Here is a 23,871-nt window from a genome sequence, read left to right on the forward strand (position 1 = left end):
CCCCTCACACACCCACCCTCACACACCCACTCTCACACACACACTCTCACACACCCCCCTCACACACCCACCCTCACACACCCACCCTCACACACCCACCCTCACACACCCACTCTCACACACCCCCCTCACACACCCACTCTCACACACCCCCCTCACACACCCACCCTCACACACCCACTCTCACACACACACTCTCACACACCCCCCTCACACACCCACCCTCACACACCCACTCTCACACACACACCCTCACACACACACCCTCACACACCCACCCTCACACACCCACCCTCACACACCCACCCTCACACACCCACCATCACACACCCACTCTCACACACCCACTCTCACACACCCACCCTCACACACCCACTCTCACACACCCCCCTCACACACCCACCCTCACACACCCACCCTCACACACCCACTCTCACACACCCCCCTCACACACCCACTCTCACACACCCCCCTCACACACCCACCCTCACACACCCACTCTCACACACACACCCTCACACACACACCCTCACACACCCACCCTCACACATCCCCCTCACGCACCCACCCTCACGCACCCACTCTCACACACATACCCTCACACACACACCCTCACACACCCACCCTCACACACACCCTCACACACACCCTCACGCACCCACCCTCACACACCCACCCACACACACACACCCTCACGCACCCACCCTCACACACCCACCCACACACACACACCCTCACGCACCCACCCTCACACACCCACCCACACACACACATCCTCACACACACACCCTCACACACACACCCTCACACATCCCCCTCACGCACCCACCCTCACACACCCACCCTCACACACACACCCTCACGCACTCACCCTCACACACTCACCCTCACACACTCACACTCGCACACCAACCCTCACACACACACCCTCACACACACACCCTCACACACCCACCCACACACACACATCCTCACACACCCACCCTCACACACACACCCTCACGCACTCACCCTCACACACTCACCCTCACACACTCACACTCGCACACCAACCCTCACACACCAACCCTCACATACCCACCCTCACACACCCACCCTCACACACCCACCCCACTGCAGCTCAACTTATCTAACCAGAAGGAAGTGGGCAAGTAATGAACTGAGGGAGCGCTGCACTGCTGGAGGTGCCATCTTTTGGATAAGGCTTTAAACCGAGGTTGATGTGAAAGGTCCTATGGGGACTACTGTATTTCGAAGAACAGAGGAGTTATCCCCGGTGTCCTGGCCAATATTTATCCCTCAATCAACATAACAAAAACGGTTATCTGGTCATTATCACATTGTTGATTGTGGGAGCTTGCTGTGCGCAAATTGGCTGCTGCGTTTCCCACATTACAACAGTGACTGCACTTCAAAAAAGTACTTCATTGGCTGTAAAGTGCTATTAAGACGTCTGGTGGTCGTGAAAGGCGCTATATAAATGCAGGTCTTTTTATTCATGACCGCTAAATTCAGCTCCGTAGCACCTGTTTTTTTGGCACTATAGGTGTCGATTCAAGTGCAAACTGTTGGCCGCGGCGTGCGCACACTTCTGGTGCAGGCCCTGCCGGACTCCATTTTGGGTAGGTTGTTAGCGCAGGCACTGGGAGCGTGCGCCGCAGGTATACAGAGTATGCAGAGCACAGACTGGTACTGAGCCACCCAGATATGCAGGTCCTCAGGATCCATCCTGAGTCACCTGATCTCAGCTCGGCCCCACCTGAAGCACTACACTTGGCCCCTATCCCTAAGTTGGGGATCGGAAGGCAAAATCAGCCAATCTTCCTGGTTCTGAATGCCATCAGGTGACTTCACCTGGAAAACATATACGTTTGTTACCCCTAAACTTGACTATTCCAATGCACTCCTGGCTGGCCTCCCACGTCCCACTCTATATAAACTTGAGGGCATCCAAAACTCAGCAGCCCGTGTCCTAACTTGCACCGAGTCCTGCTCACCCATCACCCCTGTGCTCGCTGACCTACATTGGCTCCCGGTTAAGCAACGCCTCGATTTTAAAATTCCCATCCTTGTTTTCAAATCCCTCCGTGGCCTCACCCCTCCCTATCTCTGTAATCTCCAGCCTCACAAACTTCCGGGATATCTGTGCTCCTCTAATTCTGCTCTTCTGAGCATTCCTGATTTTAATCGCTCAACCATTGGCCGTGCCTTCTGTTGCCTGGGCCCTAAGCTGTGGAACTCCCTCCCTAAACCTTTCCTCCTTCAAGGTGCTCCCTAAAACCTGACTCTTTGACCAAGCTTTTGGTCTCATGCGCTAAATGTCTTTTTATGCGGCTCGATGTCAAACTTTGTTTGATTGTGCTCCTGTGAAGCGCCTTGGGATGTTTTACCACATTAAAGGTGCTATATAAATACAAGTTGCTGTTCTTGTTGCTGTTGTATGCGTTTTAACGGATGAGGACTGGCTAGGGCTCACTGTGACACAGGGCCCCATAACAGCCAGAAGTAGCTCACCCACACAGCGTCCCGGCTTACAATGAGCAATGATCAGGACCCCCGCTATTGTATCCCATGAGCCACCGCGTTCTAGAGCAGAGAACACAAGAGCGGAAAACTGAAGAAGCAAAATGGGTGGTAGTGTGACTGAGATATGGACCCCGTGATGGTTCTCCCGGAATACCACTGTAACTTTCAGTGGGAGGCCAACAGAACCCCAGAGAAATGACTTAACTGGCCATTGCACTGGAGGGTCCACTGGGCCTTTCACTGAAGTAAGGTGAGAGATTGGGAGAAGCCCTGTGGAATTTCTGGCCCATATTCTTAGACCACCGTCACCTCAAATTCAAGGTATTCAAAAAACGGCACTCCGCATTCTTGTGCTGCCCTAACACAATTGTCCTGGTAAATTACTATGAGACGTGTACATGAAACCACAGTATTACCTTACTGAATCATGCTGCCCCAAGCGTAACAGGAGCAGAGTAGCCCGCAGACTTCAAGCCCGGATAATGTGGCAACACAGTGCTGTAGCACAATGGGGCACCTCACCGCTTATCTATCTCCCAAGTGTGATAAATTCTTACTCCATCACTAACAAACACACTCTATAAGATGGCTCCAATACAGAAACAGTGATCATGTGACTTTGTGATCCTTTATTGTAGTTACATCAGTAGTTGCAGTACATTGGTAGTCCACTAGGTGGAGCAGTAGTCCACGAGGGGGAGCTCGATGACACCAAGGCCATTGGTGATGTTTTTTAGCAGCCGGGACATTTTTCTACGTCGAAGGCGCTACACAAGTTGTTGTTGTTGTAATACAACCAAGGCTTGAATCCTGCCAACAGCATAAGACTCTGATCTATTTATTGCTCCCATTCTATTTTGTAATCAATTTAGAAATATAAAATGTATTTCCTCGCATTCTGCCACAGAAAAGGGCCATGCTTGATCGGCAATGAAGGAGTTAATATCCTGGCTGCGTGATCCTTGACCTCTGCCGTCTGACGCGTCTTCTGGGAAGGTGTGAGCATGTGTGCTGTATTCTGGGCACGTTTCTGAAGATCTCTTGTGGTGAGATGACATAGCAAAAGCTTTCTATTTTTCCACGACGACCTAATTAGGTACAGAAAGAAGCCAGTATAAAGACAATGCACAAGATGGCTCCTTTTCTGTCAGGCTCCAAGCACTAAAACGACTGAATGGCTAACTGTCTGTGCATTACAGGTAACTTCTTGACATGGACTTCTGGCTGTAACTCAGAGCTGTGGTGAACTCATTAACCCTTTGGTCACAGTAGTATTTTTAATGACATAAAGGGTTGAAATTCAGCCAGCCCCGGCATTTTCATCGTAAGTATCAGGATATGTCCGCCCGCGACTTCCTGTCAAAGGTCAGGAAAGAGAGGGAAAATGGCAGAGGAGGAGGAGTAGCGCATGTCACTCCGCTATTTAAGAATGGCGAGAGAGAGGGAAACCAGGCAATTATAGACCAGTTAGCCTAACATCTGTTGTTGGGAAATTACTAGAGCTGATAATTAAGGATAGGATGACTGAATACCTCGAAAATTGATCAGAGAGAGCCAGCATGGATTTGTGAAAGGCAGCTCATATCTCACAAACCTAATTGAATTATTTGAGGAGGTGCCTAAAGTAATGGACAGGGGAATGTTTATGGATATTATTTATAGAAAAAAAGAAAGACTTGGATTCATATAGCACTTTTCATGACCACCGGATGCCTCAAAGCTCTTTACAGCCATACACATACATACAGTGTTGTTATGTAGGCTACGGCAGCTGCCAGTTTGCACATAGCAAGGTCCCACAAATAGCAGACAATTGAATGACCAGTGAATCTGTTTTTGGTGGTGTTGCTTGAGCCAGGACACCGGGTGAACTTCTTGCTCTTCTTCAGATAGTACCATGAGATTTCTTCCAATGCAGCACTCCCTCAGTACTGCGTGGAAGTGCCACCGAGACTATATGCCACTTAAAACCAATTAAGCATATTACAATACTTCATGTGATGACGCCATCGTTTGTGATTTAAGGTATTTTTTTTAAATCACAAGTATAAATGTAAAAACCTTTAAGAATTGAGATCCAGGGTTCTTTAACGAGTTGCTAGGTTGGGATGCCGTCTCTGGTTAAAAGAACAAAATGACTCAGCAGGGAATCTCAGCCTACATCAAGGAGGTTCACTTGTTTTGTGTCCAGTAAAACATTTTAAAAGAACATTTGTCCCTGTAGGGTTCCCTGGTTGTGGAATTTACTTTCCTCAAACCAACTGAGGTCCCATCTTCATTTGAGGAGTGAAGATTGCTTCACCAAGTGACCATTTAGAATGTGGTTTAGAAAACACCGATAGTTCTCAAAGTGTTAAAAATGTCCTCTCACAGCTTTGTGGGTGGTTTGATGGGCAAATGCACCACCTGATGTGGTGGTACTGAGCCAATCAGAGCAGGAAGATCTCAGCTTCAATCCTGGTCGTCTCTGGAGTTACCTTCTCTGGGTTGGAATCGTGGAGAGGGGAGGGGGAAATCAGTGCTAATATTTGCCTTAGGCACTTGGGGTAGGGAGGAGGAAATGTGACTGGTTTCTGGTCCTGCTGGTTGTTATGTATGTATGTAAACCTTACCAAAATGTAAGACTTGCCACTAGGGGGCACACCTGTGGGAGACCTAAGGTTCACCTGTGCACCCTGGGGCAAGCAGGTATAAAAAGTGATTCGCCATGCTGCTTCCCCACTCTGGAGTCTGCATAAAGAGACCAAGGTCACAATAGTTTGAGCTTGCAATGCAGTCCGGTGGATTTATTCTGAACATAACACTGGTTAACCAGAATCTCCTGCTGGAAGGTATGCGCGTGAATATCTGGGGGCTAATTCGGGGGTCCCAGTGAGGAGCGGGTCTCATGGGATGTCGGGGATGGGGGGGGGGGGGCACTGGTTAGGAAACTGGGGCTCATGGTGTATGATCTTTCCAACCATTCATTTATTTGGATGGGGTAAGTGATCGGCGAGCCTATGATTTACCGACTCCTCGCTGAGAACATCCACCCTTCCAGATCGGGGAATCGGCCCAAAGTGGTCAGGATTGGACTCAGCTGGTAGAACAGTCTGCCAGCACTGCTGTCTAGGATCACACGTGAAGTATGGCTCATGGGGAAAGTACTTGTGGGCAACTGGTGCCAATGGGGCATTAATGAAAGAAAGACTTGCATTTATATAGCACCTTTCACCACATCAGGATGTCCCAAAGCACTTTACAGCCAATTAAATACTTTAGATATCATAGAATCAGAAGTTTACAGCACGGAAGGAGGCCATTTTGGCCCATCGTGTCCCGCGCCAGCCAACAAGAGGCTATCCAGCCTAATCCCACTTTCTAGCTCTCGGTCCATAGCCCTGTAGGTTACGGCACTTCAAGTGCACATCCAAGTACTTTTAAAATGTGGTGAGGGTTTCTGCCTCTACCACCCTTTCAGGCAGTGAGTTCCAGATCCCCACCACCCTCTGGGTGAAGAAATTTCCCCTCAAATCACCTCTAAACTTTCTACCGATTACTTTAAATGTATGCCCCCTGATTGTTGACCCCTTTGCTAAGGGAAATAGGCCCTTTATATCCACTATATCTAGGCCCCTCATAATTTTACACATCTCAATGAGGTCTCCCCTCAGCCTCCTCTGTTCCAATAAAAACAAACCCAGCCTATCCAATCTGACCTCATAGTTAAGATTCTCCACTCCCGGCAACATTCTGGTAAATCTCCTCTGTATCCTCTCCAGTGCAATCACGTCCTTCCTGTAGTGCGGTGTAGTCCGTGTTGTAATGCAGGAAACACGGAAGCCAATTTTCACACAGCAAGCTCCCACAAACAGCAATGTGATAATGACCAGATAATGTGTTTTAGTGATGTTGGTTGAGGGATAAATATTGGCCAGGACACCGGGGAGAACTCCTCTGCTCTTCTTTGAAATTGTGTCATGGGATCTTTTAGGTCCACCTGAGAGAGCAGACGGGGCCAAGGCTCCAGTCCTGTTCGTGGGAGAGGAAGAAAAGGAAGACTGAGGCAAAAACAAATGAGTTTGCATGGGGGCCTTTCAATGGCTCTGCCTCGGCAGCAGAAATCAAAAAATTGTCACAGGTTAATCAGATGCTCTTTATTTCATGTTAACGTGTTACACGAATGGCTGAGTCATACACAATCTCAAAATGCATTCTACAAACAGCTGCAGAATTTAATTTGTTCTACCTCCTTATCTTATTTAACATCACAGGTGGCAAGACAAGCCGCAAGAATTGATCAAGTTCGAGGAAGACTGAAAATTCCCTGATACACCAGCAGTTTTTACGAATACCTGCTCCAGCACTGTTGGAGTGGCAATGGCTGAGAATGTGTACACTGGTCCTAAATAGCACAGGTCCTGTCCTGCCTATTGTGAAAGAGGCACATCATCCCTTGTTCTTTATTGCTTTTTGATTTATCGGTCTTTTGGGAAAAAAAACAAGATGTTAGAGCTAAGCGACCACCGATTAACAAATGGATGGATACAAGTTGGTGCTGAGAAGGCCAATACCTCGAGTTTCAAGGACCGATCAATTGACAATCTCTGGTAAACAGCTAATTTGTGGTATATAGGGAAAAGCAAATTGGATGATCAGCTTCATAACGCAGCCAGCATAGCAACAAAAAAAACCCGAAATGAGTATCTATTGCGATGCACAGTCGTGTGGGACAACGCGACAGACCAGAGGGTCGCTACCTGTCCATTCTTTGCCCTGTATACCTGCTTATGCTGCACAGAATGCAATAAGGGTGATTTTGCTAATTTATCAAAAAAAGTCAGAAGGAAATCTTGGTAACTAATAATTGGTGCTAAAGTATCTACTCCAATTAAAACAGAACTTGTTTTTTGCAAACGGTATGTGTGCAGACCATCATTCACACCCAACTACTGCCGCACACAGCCGCTATACCCAATATTTAGCGCTTAATTAGACTAACCACTTTAATATTGTTTAATACTGTCAAATTCTTCTCTGCAACACTATCGATGCAAACCATCTAAAATGTTCCACCGCAGTGGGTGATGTGTTTTTAGTCCAGCTTCCCTGTTAATGAAGGACCCATCAACCTGGGTGATAGTGATTAGGTAGCGTGTTGACCCTTTGCACCAGCGCTCTGCAAATAAAGGATTGCCTATTGCATTGCAACTTTTTTCTTCTAAAATATTTTCACGCAATGTAAGTGGAGATTTGGTCTATCTTGACTTTGTGCAGTCGTGATAGTGTAAGAAGATAAGAAATAGGAGCAGAAGTAGGCCGTTTAGCCCCTCGAGCCTGCTCCGCCATTCAATAAGATCATGGCTTATCTGATCTTGGCCTCAACTCCACTTCCCCGCCCGCTCCCCATAACCCTTGACTCCCTAATCATTCAAAAATCTGTCTATCTCCACCTTAAATATATTCAGCCTGTTTTCCTCTCCCCCCATTTTTATTTCCGTTGACCCCAACGGGAACAAAAATGGGGAGATGTAAAGTGGACTGTCGACTCTGTTGCCCGTTTACCCTATCGCATACAGTCAAAATCCACCATCAAACTCTACACGGCTAGACTTTATCAAAACAAACTCAATGCATAACTGGCCACCAATCATGTTAAGTTTGTCCCTAACTATGGCATAAGTGCTCTGAGAGTTATCCTCAACCCATTGTTAGTGGATGAAACCTTTTAAGCTCAGAAGAACTCGAATGTTTCTCGTTTAAAAGTGCTCATGATTGATTTTAAATATTGCTGAAAATTCCTTGTTGGGGTTGTGTTGCTTTATCATGTGAGCAGCATACAGCCCTGTGCTTTTACGGGCACGTTTGGTTCTCTAGGCCTGTATGAGTCAAGGTGTGGACAAGGGACAAGCTAAAAGCTCTGCCCCCAGCCCAGGCAGGAGGTAAAATCCACTCAGGGTGCCCGGATCATTCAACTCTGCACCTTGATATGAATTGGTTTGGGGGTAATCTCCTCCAGCCCCACAACCCCGCCAAACCCCCGCCCCCGAGATGTCTGCACTCCTCTAATTCTGCCCTCCTGAGCATCCCCGATTATAATCGCTTAACCATTGGTGGCCGTGCCTTCTGTTGCCGTGGCCCCAAGTTCTGGAACTCGCTGCCTAAACCACTCCGCCTCTCTTTCCTCCTTCAAGACGCTCCTTAAAACCTACCTCTTTGACCAAGCTTTTGGTCATTTGCCCTAATTTCTATTTGTATGGCTTGGTATCAATTTTTTAAATCTCATAATACTCCTGTGAAGCGCCTCGGGATGTTTCACTACATTAAAAGCGCTATATAATTACGTTGTTTTTATCGGAGGGGTGTGTGGGGGAGGGTCATTTTAACCTAACCCACCTGTTTAATGGAGAGTAAAATCATCCCATCAGTTTCCCACCAGGTGGGTAAGGTTTAAATGGCTCTCTTGGTGTCTAAATGGAGACCAAACGATCTGGTATAGTGATGGTATTGGGGATATATTTTCTAGTGTGCTGCAAATAAATATGTCAGACAGGAGAAATAATAGATTAAAGGTGGCCGCAGCCAATATCTGACTGATGCACTGCTTGTTTTGACCTGGTTCAGGTCGGGCCTCCTGTATTTTAGAAACCTTTACTGTGCTTCACATTGGATGGGTTGGTTCGGTTCAGATCAGACAGCTTCTGGTGTTACGGAGACAAGGTACTGGAGATAGCATCGCGGTTTACATTCAGGATGTTAATAAGGGGGGGAAGCCTGTCAAATTTCTCAGAAACTCAGTTCTTCTGCAACACACAGAGATCTTCATGATCACCAAAGTTAAGAGAAACACATTTAATACTGTACAGGAAAAAAAAGCAGCATTTCGGAACTCATACATTTTGACAATACAAGTCAACATAACACAGAATAAACCCAAACTGTACAGGACTGAAGGGGCCATGTAAATGCCACCTTTTTAAAAAAAAAAATATTTCTTTTAATATATATAGGTTTGCTGACAAATGCATTTTAACTATCGATGGGCATATGGACAAATAAGTTAATTGTTACCAAATAAATAGAAAATAAAAGGTGAATTCTGGAAATCAAATAGCAATGTCTCCTATTGTGACAGCAGTAAACAGTAGATCCTGTGTATGAGATTAGTGCAACACGCTGATAGATTTGCCGAATCCCTTTTGTTGTATCCTTCAACACCAATGTTAAAATATGTTGCTCTTGGAAAAAAAAATCCTGTACTCAAGACTATTTGAATAATAATCTATAATGCAACATGCAGTGAAAAATATTACATGACAACAAAACCCCACTCACCGCCCTCCCCCCAACCCCATTGAAATGTTTTCAGATTGCTATTTATCTGCTTAATAAGGAGGTATTACTGTGGGCATAATCATTGTGCTTGAAAATACCAGGGTTATATCGGGACTCATTTTGTTAAATTATAACATCGGGCAGTGATAAAATCAGGATTTCATTGTAAGTGATGTATTTTGTTTAATACTAGCTTTTTAATCGTGGATCGCTATGTCACATCACAAGAGATTGTATTCCCCCTAAATATGGTCTGTTTTTCTTTTGTTTTGCTTTCTTCTTTATCCTTTTCCAGGAGATTGGGACATGTTGAGTGGGTTGAAGGTGCATGTCGGTTGTACTCTGGGCCAGTTAGTCCTTTCCTGTTCTTTATTGTATGTCCATATAAAACCAAATAAGAGAGATCGCCACCTCCTCCAGGTCACACACAATCCCGAATTGGACACATATCGGCGATCCTTCATTGTTGCTAGATCAATATCCTGGAATTTCCTATCGAACACCATTGTGGGAGCATCCTATCGCCATAAGATCAGCCGTGGTTCAAGGGGAAGGCCCATCGCTACCTTCTCCGGGCAACTAGGGATGGCCAATAAATGCCAGCCTGGCCAGCGATGCCCACCTCTCGAGAATATTTTTTTTAAATCAAAGAATTGATTGGGTAGAAATATTAAAGCAATTAATGTTTTCAAAATCCTAGGGTCTACATCTCACAGATCTGTGTATCCATTGAAAAATGTAAATAGTGTAGATGAGGAAAGATTAATTCATACACTGTAAATACAGACTTACTACAGTTGTGCATGTTTTACTGTGAATGTTTACATCTTTTTATTTCAATTGGTATAGAAACTTTGCATAGCAATAGTTATAGAGTGGCTGTGAATTTCATGGGTGCTACATGAGGGTCTGAAAGGTTGAGTAACTAGGCCCTGGCTGTCTAAAGTGTGCCTGTATGAGTGATGAAAAGCTCCACTGGGACTCTTGAGTCTCACCACACACCCATCCACCTATAAGGAGATTGTACAGAACTGCCAGGGACACTTGAGGCTACACTGACACTAGACCACAAACAGCTCTGGAAAAAGGGGACTCCAGGAGTTTGTTGATCAGGACAAAAACCAGCAGCATTAGTAACAGCAGCAAAAGAAGGATCTTCCAACAAAAACTACTTGCTCTAAATAGCCAACCCTCGTTATAATCGGTAGCTGTTCTCAATAGAACCTGCTATGAATTGAGCAATGTAGGGTAGCCCAGGATTATCAGCATACTGCACCGTAATCTAAATCTAACACAACGGCACTGGGGCATTAGAGAGGGCCTTGAAAAATTGCGACTGAATAAACAGCCTGACTTTGGCTGCACTTGTACCCTTGGTTATTGTTTGAGCATGACTGATTTTGGGCTAATGCCCACATTTAGAAAATGATTGAGGTTTATGGCAAGAAGATGTGTAGGTGGCATTGAGACATGCCAAAAAATGACTTTAAAAAGGTCATCTAACATTTTTATGCTAGAGCCAGTTACTGAAGCCTCCTACTATACTTGAGATCGGAAGCAGTCTTTTTCCATGACTTTGAAAGTCTCACTGTACAAACAGATAGATACACATTTCTAAAGGGGTAGACTAGACTAAGTACAAAATGGTTCAAACTGACACAATTAGTTTTTCCTTCACTGAAGTCAAATCTGCCTATTTTAGAGTCTGGAAACTGGAGAATGCTGTTTGTGATTCTATCACATAAATACTTAACAACTTATATTAACCTAGAAAATGTCCTAAGATGCTTTATAGAGGAGGGAGGGAAGAAAGAAAAGAATAGATGAAGGAAACCAGATGCTATGACATGATGGGGAGTTTGGTGACCTATAGATGGTGAAAAAGATGGGTTTTGGGAAGGTTTTTAAAGGCGGAAGGAGCACGCGGCAAACCAGCCCCACCGACCCCTTCCCTCGAAGAATGTGTGTCCCACCTGTAACAGGGTCTGTGGCTCTTGTATCGGACTGTTCAGCCATCAGAGAACTCACTTTGGGAGTGGAAGCAAGTCCTCCTCAATTCTGAGGGACTGCCTATGATAACGAAAGGCGGAAGAGAGAAGTGCAGAGGATTAGGGAGGCCTGAGATCTTAGTCCATTTATTTTAAGTAGTTACCATCAGTTTAAAATAGCAGATGAAGAAATGCGTGAAGCATCCATAAGCTCATTTCTAAGTTTGGATTTGATGTTTATTGCTAGTTAATGTCAATGCTGCCCAGGGGTCGGTATGGCCATTGTTCAAATATCTGAGTGTGTTGTTCACTGTAGCCATCTATAGAACGTGTGTCAATATCTATCCAACTGTTCTCAAATTGGAAGAATGATGCCATTTAATTTCATTAGTTATTTATTTTTATGGGCGGAGGGGGTGGGGGAAGGTGGGGGTAATTTGAAAGTGAAAACAAATCTATGAACTAATTCTGGGTACCTGTCTTCATTTCTAGGGCCCTGTTCCCAAGGGGGATAAAACCTCAGCTGTTAGTAAATGGGGAAAACCAAAGAAAATAATCCGCTGAATACGCGATCTTCATTAGTGTGCCATTGACTGTAAAACTCCCAATAAAATATGGATCGGTATCTGATCTCAAACTCCTGCTCCTCAATTTTTGAACCATATTATTCACTGTACATTGTCAATCGCTGTAGTCTATTTATACTAAGACTGCAGTGAGACACCACATGCAATCTCTCACGACAAATGAATCTTTCACTCTATACTATTGTATTTCTTGGGCTTCACCTTTTCTTCAATCCTCCCTTCAGTTCTTTATGCTGGAGATAAGTTACAAATAGTTTTCAAATCACATACCAACCAATCCTTAACAACTTGGGAGAGGGGCCACTGGACTAACCCTTAAAATGGCATAGTCTGTGGAAAGGTAGTGAATGTCAAAAGTACCGCTCCAAGCTACCAACTTCCAACACTAAAAGCTGAAGCCTATGTTTCGAATTATTAAATATTGAATTAGAAGGTGTCCAAATGATTAATGCTGGTCTGGGAACTGGGAAATGGCCTCCAGTAACTATAGAATTTGCCTGTCTACCTCTGGCTCTGTCCGACTCTCTTTAACCTTCACTTTACAAATGGTTTGATGGAGTTTTGTCAGTGTCTTTCAGCGGTGACACCAATGTTAGATTCAGTAACCCAGCGGCATTGTACACCTTCCAAACCAACTATGCTAGGTGCGGGGTGGTTTTGGCAGGCTGGGTGTGGGGAGAGTGGTCGGATTGCGGGCAACTCCCTCGTCCCTGGGAGGCAGGGAGCCTTACTTGGGTCAGCCATTTCCTGGGCGATGGCTAAACCGAACCAGATCTGTTTAAACAAAATATGCACGATGCTTGTAAGAAGGCAGCTGTTAAGGCGATGCCTTAAAAAGTCTCAAGGAGAGAATTGCCAGAGTTATTAAATGAAAGACAATTGTTTTTGCTGCACAACATTTAAACAACTGATATATTTATGTATGAGACATTCTCAACATTGCTGTTTGAATAGGCCTCAACTAGCATCTAGTAGAAAGCAACTAGAGGAATGAATACAAGTGTACAGAATTTGTTGCTTAAGCACAGCATGTTATAGGATTCCCCTTTGAACTCCCAGAGCCACCCCACCCCCCGCCATGTGCTAATTGTACTATTTTTACAGTGCATAGTTAACCGTTTTTGCAACCACAGCAGTAACTTAAACTTTGTTTCCCTCACAACATTACGAGGTCAGCAGGAGGAATCGGAGGAAGTTCTGCAGTTTGTAGCTTCCACGCTGACCCGTCCACTTGTTCATCTGGTGCTTTTTGTCCACCGGCTCTTCGAGAAATATCGGCGCGGAAACGCCTGAAGATTTGTTCGATGCAAATTCCACTCAATCAGGAAATAAAAGTGTGTGTGTTTTTTTTTTAAATAGCTGCATGTCTTTTGCTTGGATGAAGTTGTGACTTTTGGTTCAGATGACTTCATGGAAGAATTCTGTTGCAGAGGTTTATAATTCATGTCTTTTTTAAAAAAAAGTATTCCGTTTAAATTTCAGCACCAGGCAAATAGTCTTAAACTCCTGAATGATGCTGAATGGGGACAGTTCGAAGACTTCAAAATCTTCATCAGCGTCCCATCATCAGTACTGAATGACGTGTGTAAGCCTGGGTCTAAGAACTCGTCAATGTCAGGACCTACAAGGCTATTTTGATATAAATATATACTCGTTATAATACAAATCTGGTTTCAGTGAGCGATTGGGACTGCTGATAGTCGCAGTTTCAAGTCTCCCATGTTTGGAAACGAGTCAGTTGTTGATGTTCACAGTTGCGACTGTCAGGTTTATTTGTGTGTGTCTGTGGGTGGGTGTGTGTTGGACTTGTTTTGAATCCCCTCCTAAAAGCCCGTACTTTCCGAGCTGCTCCGACTGTCGTAGCTGGCTGTCCGGCTGCGGCTGCGGCTCCGGGTCCTGCTCCTGCTCCGGCTCCGGCTGTACGAGCTGTAGCTGTCGTAGCTGCGACTCCGGCTCCGGCTGTAGGAGGAGCCGCTGCTCGGGGAGCTGGGCGACGACGGGCTAGGCCTGTAGTACGGAATGGGCCGCTTACGTGCACTGAACGGGCGGGGCACCCAAAACAGACAGGGAGGGAAGGGGAGACAGGAATTAACCTGGATTAGATAACACCTGTACACGGCGATAAAACATTAAGTCACTCGCGCCTTACTAACACAAGGAGGCAGATTTTCCTGTTCTGGCATCTGGGGCTTTTGCATCGTTTCTCCAGGAATCCCGGGCAGGGGTGAAAACCCCTCTCCCCATTATCCCGTGGCCACTGTGCCCAAACAATCTTAACAGCCCAGGCGCAGAGGCAGGGAAATTTGCCCCATTATGGTTCCTGTATAGTTGCAAGGACATTAGTCAGGTACATTAACAGGAATACAAGAAGTATGTGTTACCATTAAATTCACAGCGGTGTAAACCTGATTATGAATATTAAACATGTGTTACCATATCCACTCAGTCTCTGGCCTGCTCAGTATTGGCGTATCCAGTCTTTCAAGCAAGTCTGATTCTTTAACAAGCTGGCCTCCTCTCAGCTCCCCCAGCAGAGCTGATTTATCTCACGGCAAAAGAACCAGAGGGGGAGAGGAGGAGACTTATTTTTACGCAGCGAGTATGCACTGTCTGCGAGGGAGGTAGAAGCAGCGTTGAGGAATTGACTGGAATAGTCGCTTTCAGAGAGAATTGGATATATATTTGAAAAGGAAATGATAGGGAAAGGAGGAGGACTAATTGGACAACTTTTGCTCAGAACCACAGGGACGATGTGCCGAATGGCCTCCTGCGCTGCATGATGCAATATAACAGGACTTGTGATCTGGCCGTGTTTACCCCTCACGTCTCTATGAAGCGCCTTGGGGCATTTTTCGATGTTTGAAAATGGTGCATACATGCACATTGTCATTTTATTATTACGACTGTATTCTAGTATTACAGTGAATTCAAGATCCTATTTTGAGAGGCTAAACACAAGTCTTATCACCCTTTATTTCCAGATGACAATTTTTTTACATAATGTAGCAGCAGCGAGGAAGAAATACATCTTCACGAGCCGAGTCACCATAAAAGGTAAGGCTATCAACTTGGAGAAACAGTGACTGACGTCCCCAAAGGGTTAGGGAGGGGGAAGGATGGGAAAGGGGACAGGACAATGCTGCAGCAGTCAAGAATCTATTGGAACATTCAGGAATCAACTGCAAAGTTTTTTTTAATGTTTGAACCGTCCCAATTTGATCTTATTTTTCCAAACTGTTCAAATTCATAAAATAAACATTTTGACGTTAGTTAATTCTGATGTGACAGATTCAGTTGATGATTTAATTCCCCAGGTTCTGGCCCTTTGTAAAGTGGTGCATAAGTAGAACAGGCTCGGTACCGTAACCAGAAATAAACTTCTCAGTTACCATCTATTTGCGTGAGGTCTACAGAGACTTGTTCTGCCAAAGTAAACGACGATGACCATATTACCACCTTTAATGTATTTTTAAAAATGCTTTTAAGATGAATTGGTTGCTAATACTGTGGGTCATGAGCACATGTCCCTGTCGCTCCAGTAATGAATGGTCGCAGATGTGAACCTGGATATTTAATACTAAGAGCGATCTAATATTAAGGTGCAGGCACGCTTGCCAAAAAACGAGGTCTGATAATAAGATCTTCTCAAGCCTTTTAGCGATTATTTAGGCAGGGTCTTCTCCTGGGAGATTGCGAGACCTGTGTTAGTGCGACTGGGTTTCCGAACTGTGGGTCTTGGGAAGCCAGATGCAGACCAAATGTAAAAGTGCCAGGACTTTATCAGTCTGGCTGCCAGGAGGACCCGTTTCAGTGGGTCTTGGTTTGCAGTTAGCTGCGTCCATTGGCGCTAGCCCAATCTAAAAAGGACCTTGAATGGTTATGTTCTTGTCAGGGAGGCTAGATCGTACCTGGGCCTATGGAAGGAGCAGGCTCGTGGCTGAATGATCCTTCCTTATTCAATACTTCCTGGGTATCGCTTCAGGTTTTGAGTGAGAGAAGTTAATGCCTCAGTGAATGCTGTGCTTTCACAGATATCACGTTCATCCATTTATTACGATCTGAATCTCAGTGGGACTGCTTTGCCAGAAGAGGAGGAATTTCAGGCAAGTTATACAGTTTCTTTACTGTGTAACCTGACTCATGAACTGTGCCTGAAATGGTTGGTTTGCACTACAGCATGCTGGGATTCGGCCAACCACACGTAGAGCTAAGGATTTACACGGGAAACAACTGATCCTTGTGTAAAACTTAACTGTGTACGTGATAATTCAATCCTGCTCGAGGGGGTCGAAAGTTATACTTCCCTTCTGGTAATGTCTTCAATTAATTAGGGACCGGGGCGGGGGGAGGACAACCTGAGGTCAGATTCAATGGAGATTGTGTTACATCAACATGCTGTCATGCAGAAGGTGCATTTACTGCATAAAAAGATGCCTGTCAGAAATACAGTGGGAATGGACTTCTCTGGCTGTCAGTGTAGCAGTGATCTGCATGTGTTTTACTGAAACATTGAGAGCACTACTTGAAATAGAGTTCCAATTATCTGTCCCAGAATTCTAACTACTTGACATAATTCCAATTATCTGACACAGTGGCCCCGATATTTACTGGGGGGGGGGGGGGGGGGGGAGTGCATTAAATCCAGAAGAACAGTTTCCCCAGGTTAAATTTAACAGCAGGACCTGATTAACATTTATTTCTCTGTTTCCGCGGCCGTAGCCAGCCAGATTGAGAGGCTAGCTGACTGTTGGACAGTTAGGTCTTTGGCACCAGACTGCAGCGGAGAGGAGGGAGGGAGGGAGGGATGACAAGGCCAGGGGGGTGGAGTGGGGGAGAAATTGGAACAAAGGGGTCGGGGATGGGGGGGGGGGGTGCAGGGAGATTGGAAGAGTCAGGGTGGGGGAGATTGGAGGCTGCAGCTGGGGAGGCACAGGAGGGAGGGATCAGAAAGGCCAGGACGGTGGAACGGTGTCGCTCGAGGGGGACATCGTGGCTCGGGAGGGGGAGAAATATTGATGCATTCAGCAGTCCTCCTCTCCCTTCAGCTGCCAGGTAAATTTAAAATCGAGGTAACGTGAGGCACATAGCCTCATTGAAATATTTAAATAACCAACCGGGGGCAGCTGTCTGCCCTGCCCCGCACCTCCTCCGTTAAAATTGGAAGTAGCCGGGTTCGAGGCGGGTTGTGTTCGGGTTTAGGATTTTTAAATATTGTTACTTCTGACCCGACACAAATCCACCCCTTTTTGGGGGAGAAAATTCCACTCAATATTTCAATTATCGAGCCCAGTATTCCAATTATCTGACACAGAAATCCAATAAAACACAAAATTCCATCAATGTGACACTGAATTCCAAGTATCTGACCCGTCCACAAAACCAGGGCAACTCCAATCTGGCCAAGTACTGCCCCATCAGTCTACTCTCAATCATCAGCAAAGTGATGAAAGGTGTCATCGACAGTGCTATCAGGCGGTACTTACTCACCAATACCCTGATCACCGATGCCCAATTTGGGTTCCGCCAGGACCACTCGGCTCCAGACCTCAGTACAGCCTTGGTCCAAACATGGACAAAAGAGCTGAATTCCAGAGGCGAGGGGACGGCACTCGATATAAAGGCAGATGTGTTTATTTGTAACACCTAAAAGCTCTGATTGGGTCCCCTTGATCACATGACTGATTGCTGATTGGTTCCCATGGACGATAAGACACACCCAACAGTTTCTCTGGAATGTGTAATTAGAACCACCCTGCCTACATAATCAATGACTTCGTAAAGTGTAATTCAAGCCATTCTGACTGCTGACTCCAGACAGAACAGAGCTCACTCTCACAGGTTAAGACCTTCTCCTACTCCCCCCACCCCCCGCTCAACCAACCTCTCTCTCCTGTCTCTCAGATCTCTCTCCGATCTCCCTCTCGATTCTCTGTTCAGCATGGGCCTCGCTGCAGCCACAACTGTGGGATACTGCGCTTGTGCGGCCGGACCTAGGTGACATCGCGCATGTGCAAAAAGAGGCGAGGCCGACCACGCGCATGCGCAGAAGGACACAAATATATTGCAGATAATTACTTTGTATAAAGGCAGCATTTGATCGAGTGTGGCGTTAAGGAGCCCTAGAAATTTGAAATCAATGAGAATCAAGGGGAAAATTCTCCACTGGCTGGGTCATACCTAGCACAAAGGAAGATGGTTGTGGTTGTTGGCGGCCAATTAAGTCAGTCCCAGGACATTGCTGCAGGAATTCCTCAGGGTAGTGTCCTAGGCCCAACCATCTTCAGCTGCTTCATCAATGACCTTCCTTCCATCAGAAGTTCAGAAGTTGGGATGTTCGTTGATGATTGCAGAGTATTCAGTTCCATTTGTAATTTCTCAGATAATGAAGCAGTCCGTGCCCGCTTGCAGCAAGACTTGGACAACATCGAGGCTTGAGCTGATAAGTGACAAGTAACATTAGCACCACACAAGTGCCAGGCAATGACTATCTCCAACAAGAGGGTGTCTAACCACCTACCCTTACCACACTACCAATCCCCCACCATCAACATCCTGGGGGGGGTCACCATTGACCAGAAGCCTAACTGGACCAGCCATATAAATACTGTGGTTACAAGAGCAGGTCAGAGGCTGGATATTCTGTGGTTAATGACTCAGCTCCTGACTCCCCAAAGCCTTTCCACCATCTACAAGGCACAAGTCAGGAGTGTGATGGAATACTCTCCACTTGCCTGGATGAGTGCAGCACCAACAACACTCAAGAAGCTCGTCACCATCCAGGACAAAGCAGACTGATTGATTGGCACCCCATCCACCACCTTAAACATTCACTCCCTCCACCACCGGTGCAGTGTGGCTGCAGTGTGTACCGTCTACAGAATTCTAATTATCTGACCAAGAGTTCCAATTGTTTCACCCAGAATTCAGATTATGAGCAAAGATTGCAGCCCTGCGCTTTGACATCAAATACCAAAAGTCTAAGTGATAGAAATATTTACAATTCTAAGGAGCTGTGATGCAGCTGGTTTGCTTTGGTCCGACCTTCTACTTGCCTCTCCAAAATAAAATCTGGTCCACATTACCTTCAAAAAGCAACTATTTTTCAAAGTCAGCTTCACTGTACGAGTTATTTTTGAACTGATGGAGCTGCCAGGTGTTGGAACAGGCCTACAGTCCATGGAGGGTAGAGATTGGTTCTCTGTGAAATGCAGTTTATTTTAATTAAATTGCAATTGAACTAAAATCGTTAGTTGATTTTTTTGGATGCTTGCATTATGCAGACACTCCGAGGACAGCAGGCAAGAACAGGCCTGGGTTCAGCTGCACTGCTCCCCTGGGTCCAATAACCTGCCAACAATCACTGTCTAGGCTCACACATGGGTGAGGTTGATTCCTTAGGTACCAATACCCGGTGTAAACCAGCACTTTACAGAGAGAAGAAAGGTTGAGCCAGTTGGCCCTATACTCATTGGAGTTTAGCAGAATGAGAGGTGATCTTATTGAAACGTATAAGATTCTGAGGGTGCTTGCCAGGATAGATGCAGAGAGGATATTTCCCCTTGAGGAATCTAGAATTAAGGAGGCAGAATTTGAGAATAAGGAGTCGCCCATTTAAAACGGAAATGAGGAGGAATTTCTTCTCTCAGAGGGTCGTGAATCTTTGGAATTCTCTCCCCCAGAGAGCTGTGGAGGCTGGGTCATTGAATATATTTAAGGTGGAGATAAACAGATTTTTGAATGATAAGGGAGTCAAGGGTTATGGGGAGCGGGCAGGGAAGTGGAGTTGAGGCCAAGATCAGATCAGCCATGATCTTATTGAATGGCGGAGCAGGCTCGAGGGGCCAAATGGCCGACTCCTGCTCCTATTTCTTATGTTCTTATGTTCTTAGAAGCGGAGAAAACTGGAAAAAGAATCGCTCTTGAATCTGGTGCAAGGACTAAAATAAGCTGAGGTAGGCCGCAAATAAGGAATGTTCTCACATTCATACCTACGATTGGTTTTAGATAGGCGACAGACTTTCTTTTTAAACTACAGGCTGGCTCATGTCAGACTCACCAAGACTGGATTGTACTTTCACAGATTAAACACCAGTTTGCAAAGGGAGTGCAGTTAAAAAAAGCTACACAGAGTTTTTGTAAAAAAAATAATTAATTGAATTGCTTCAAAAAGCATCAACCAGTGGAGATAACAATGTTTACACAGATACAGTGTGACTAAAATCACTATTAGTTTAATAATTCATTTAACGTGAAGGAATGCGATCTGAGAAACGATATCAGTAGCCCGATCATCAGATTCATACAGCCTTAAACTAGGTCTTGGCTTTTAAAAGTTTTACAAACTAGGCAGAATCATCAAATTATCAGAAATAGATTAGCATAAATATAATGAGACCTTGATAAACTGCAACCGACATCACATTAGTGCTGGTGTTCTCCACAAAGCTTGTTACTGTGGTAACTCGCCACCCCTTCAAATGTGCCAGCCTCCCTTTCACAACTATCGGCCTGTGTCTTTTCACCTTTGTGAAAGCTCGTTACAAATTCACAAAGGTAACAAGGACATTAAAATTTATATTGCACCCAGCTACTTACATCCAATCAAAAATATTGATTTCAATAAGCTATTGCAAACGAGTTCTGTTAGCTGTGCATGTGGAGAACACTGTAACATTGTGCGTATGATTTCACAGCGAGAGCAGAGATTATTAAAAGCTATTTCTTGGTATTGAGAAAACACAGAAAGAGGTTAGGTTTGCCATTGATTAAACTTCCAAGCCAAGAAAATGATTAGTTGCGAGCCTGTGCTGTCCTTCTGAATAGATCAGGTGCCTCAGGTCTACGAGAGGTGAATAGAATAGAACGTTGGTTAGTAGGCATGTTAGATTAGACAAGAAAGGGTCTGCTCAGTGGGAGTGGTGGGCAATTCCAGTGACTTATCAAGTTGACTAGGATGCCTGTCTGTCACGCGAGAAGGACAAACCCCATCCGAATGTCCCAATGTACTTCCTGCAATGGGAACAGTGATTAAAACTGTGCTGGAAACGTTTGCAGCTCAGCAATTTTGCTCATAGCATCTGCGTTATAAGTTCTGGTCCACAGTTCAAATTAGAAGTCTTGCTGATTGCCTTCTAACAGTTCTGGGACTGGCGGTAGAGCACAGCGAGACATAAACACAAATGATCATAATGGCAATTAGCCATCAGTTCATTTGCCTTTTCCGTTGGGTCGAAGTGTCCTTAAAATGATATATCAGGTAACATGTGAGCAGGGTTCGTAGCATTCACTAATATTTGAACTCTTCTGTCCTAAGTAGGCCAGATCACTAGAAGTACAAGATGGTACTTTTGAAAGAAAGGGGAAAAGAAAAGTGTTGGAACCAATCGTGGGGCAAAACTGAAATCCTCTACAGAGAGAAGCCCTTTTGATTGTGGTGGGGACATGGCGGGCAAAATGCAGGAGGAAGCAGGATTATTTTTTTCAGTTATGTTTTCAAACAATTTGATGACATATTCACCAGTGAGCAGCCCTTCTTAAACTTGCAGTCTCAAAGAGCAAGACAACAAACTGTTAGTTGGCTGTGTAGATTGCTGTAGGCTGCTGTTAGCAAAGAAGCAATGATTCATTTTTGTACAACGCCAGATCTGCACCAGACTCAGATGATGTCTACGCGAGATGCCCTTTGCTCTACGTACTGCCCTATAATTTTACGATACTTGAAGAGCTACACTCCTGCAATAATGGACTAACCAAATAAAGCTCCTATTAAAGTATATTATTGCTCTACTCTGCCTACGTTAAAAGCTGATGAGTCGAAATGGGCCAAATGACAGGAAGCTTGGGCAATTATCGCAATGGGATTATTAGGAAATTACTGGTCACTATTTTTTATTTTAAATGTGGTTGGGGGAACGGGGGAGGAGGAGAATTTTTGAGCTCACTAAGATGAGAGACAATAGCCCCGATTTTAACCTAACACACCCGGTGGGAATAGGGAGAGTTCCGAGTTGGACGCCCTGTTCTATACCTCGCCCGATTTTACGCTCCACTGAAATAGAATTTAACTTTCCTATCTTGGGCATCGAGTTCCAGAATCAAACACTCCTGGGTCATGTACAGCATGGTTAGTTATACAGTAAAGCTCTTGTTACACCTGCCCAACTATGTGCCTTAGTGTATACCCTACTGAGCATTGCTGTTTTCCACGTGACCTTTCAGGGTGAGATTGACGCGTTTGTGCTGTGTGGGCTGGGCTGACACTGTCCAACCTCATTTCACAACCAACACTTACAGAGAACAGACGGAGGAGACTGTCACTGGGCTGGATTCATTTCTGGAGATGAAAGGCCAGTCTGCTAACCCATTGCTCTCCCCTCCCAAGTGACTCCCAACTGGCAATTTTAAGAATCTGTTTGGGTGGTTAATGCAGGGTCCGCACTTTGCTACACGTACCCAATGCTTCAACGTGTTTGTTAGTTGTTTATCCAAACAATATATTTGAGTTGGGAGTAATGGAGAAGATTATAGTGAACTGTAGGGAAGATGGACGGAAACAGTGGTGGAAAATAGCTAGCCGCACCAAATTCTGACACCGTGACATCAGCTGAACTCTGAGTACACTCTGAGCGTTTTGCACAGTAATATTAGATAAACATGCGCCATCACCAGAGAGGCTTGTGTGGGGTTGAGCCACTACCTATGTGATTCAATAGGGAGAGAAGAGAGATAAATGTTGGCCGTACAGAGATGGGATGCTCTTCTTTAACAGCCTCACAAAACGGGGTTCAAGGTGGGACAGCGTCAGTCCAATTCAGAGCAGCGGTTACCCAGGTAACCACAATCGACTCGAGTAATCTTCGGCAAACCTTCAAATGGGAGGGAAAAATGAGAGACACAAGACAAGCTGAAACAAAGTTATGCAATTGGGAGTAAGACACCATGAAAGACATTTCAGTGCCTAGAGTTTAATTAACAGCTCAAATAACATGTAGCCCATACACATGGAGGATATCAATGTTAAATAAGTAGCACCTTCACGTGACTCACATCCTCCACAGTAAAACATTCTCAAACTATCGACTCAAAGATACAAATGGAGCATAACTCAAATATATTTACCAGAATCAGATGCAGCTGGTGTACATATTTGCTGCATCTCCATTTCATTGGTTGACTCATCAGTGACCTCCTGTGTTCACTAATGACCCTCAGCCGAAAGTGCCTTATCTTGTCCTCCAGATGTCCCAAAGTGCTTGACTTCCAGTAAATGGCTTTAGTTGTGTGGCTGTCAGTGTTAGGTTCGGGACCCACTAACCAGCTTAGGTTAAACCACAGGCTTTATTCTTTGTACCAAAGCTCTTGCCATATCTACACTTCTCTTGTGTATTGTTTGAATAGAATCTATTTTTGTTAAACTGCATAGAACAAACTTGTTATTTTGTTTTGAATTTTATTTC

General features: G+C 45.1%; 1 protein-coding gene across 5 annotated transcripts in view; it reads right to left on the minus strand.

Moving 5' to 3' along the window:
• Positions 1 to 9,171: 9,171 nt before the first annotated feature.
• The window catches only part of LOC139226519 (serine/arginine repetitive matrix protein 3-like), a 1,009,807-nt gene continuing 995,107 nt past the window's right edge, over positions 9,172 to 23,871 (minus strand). For 3 of the 5 annotated variants that reach the window (XM_070857353.1, XM_070857354.1, XM_070857355.1), the window contains one exon: positions 19,841 to 23,280. In XM_070857353.1, the coding sequence (XP_070713454.1) occupies positions 23,238 to 23,280 (43 nt within the window). In that variant the 3' untranslated portion in view covers positions 19,841 to 23,237. Of the gene's footprint in view, positions 14,453 to 19,840; positions 23,281 to 23,871 lie in introns of those variants that run through there. The other 2 variants (XR_011587274.1, XR_011587275.1) reach the window with 2 other exon arrangements.

This window comes from Pristiophorus japonicus, chromosome 16 (assembly GCF_044704955.1).
Source record: "Pristiophorus japonicus isolate sPriJap1 chromosome 16, sPriJap1.hap1, whole genome shotgun sequence".
Lineage (NCBI taxonomy): Eukaryota > Metazoa > Chordata > Chondrichthyes > Pristiophoridae > Pristiophorus > Pristiophorus japonicus.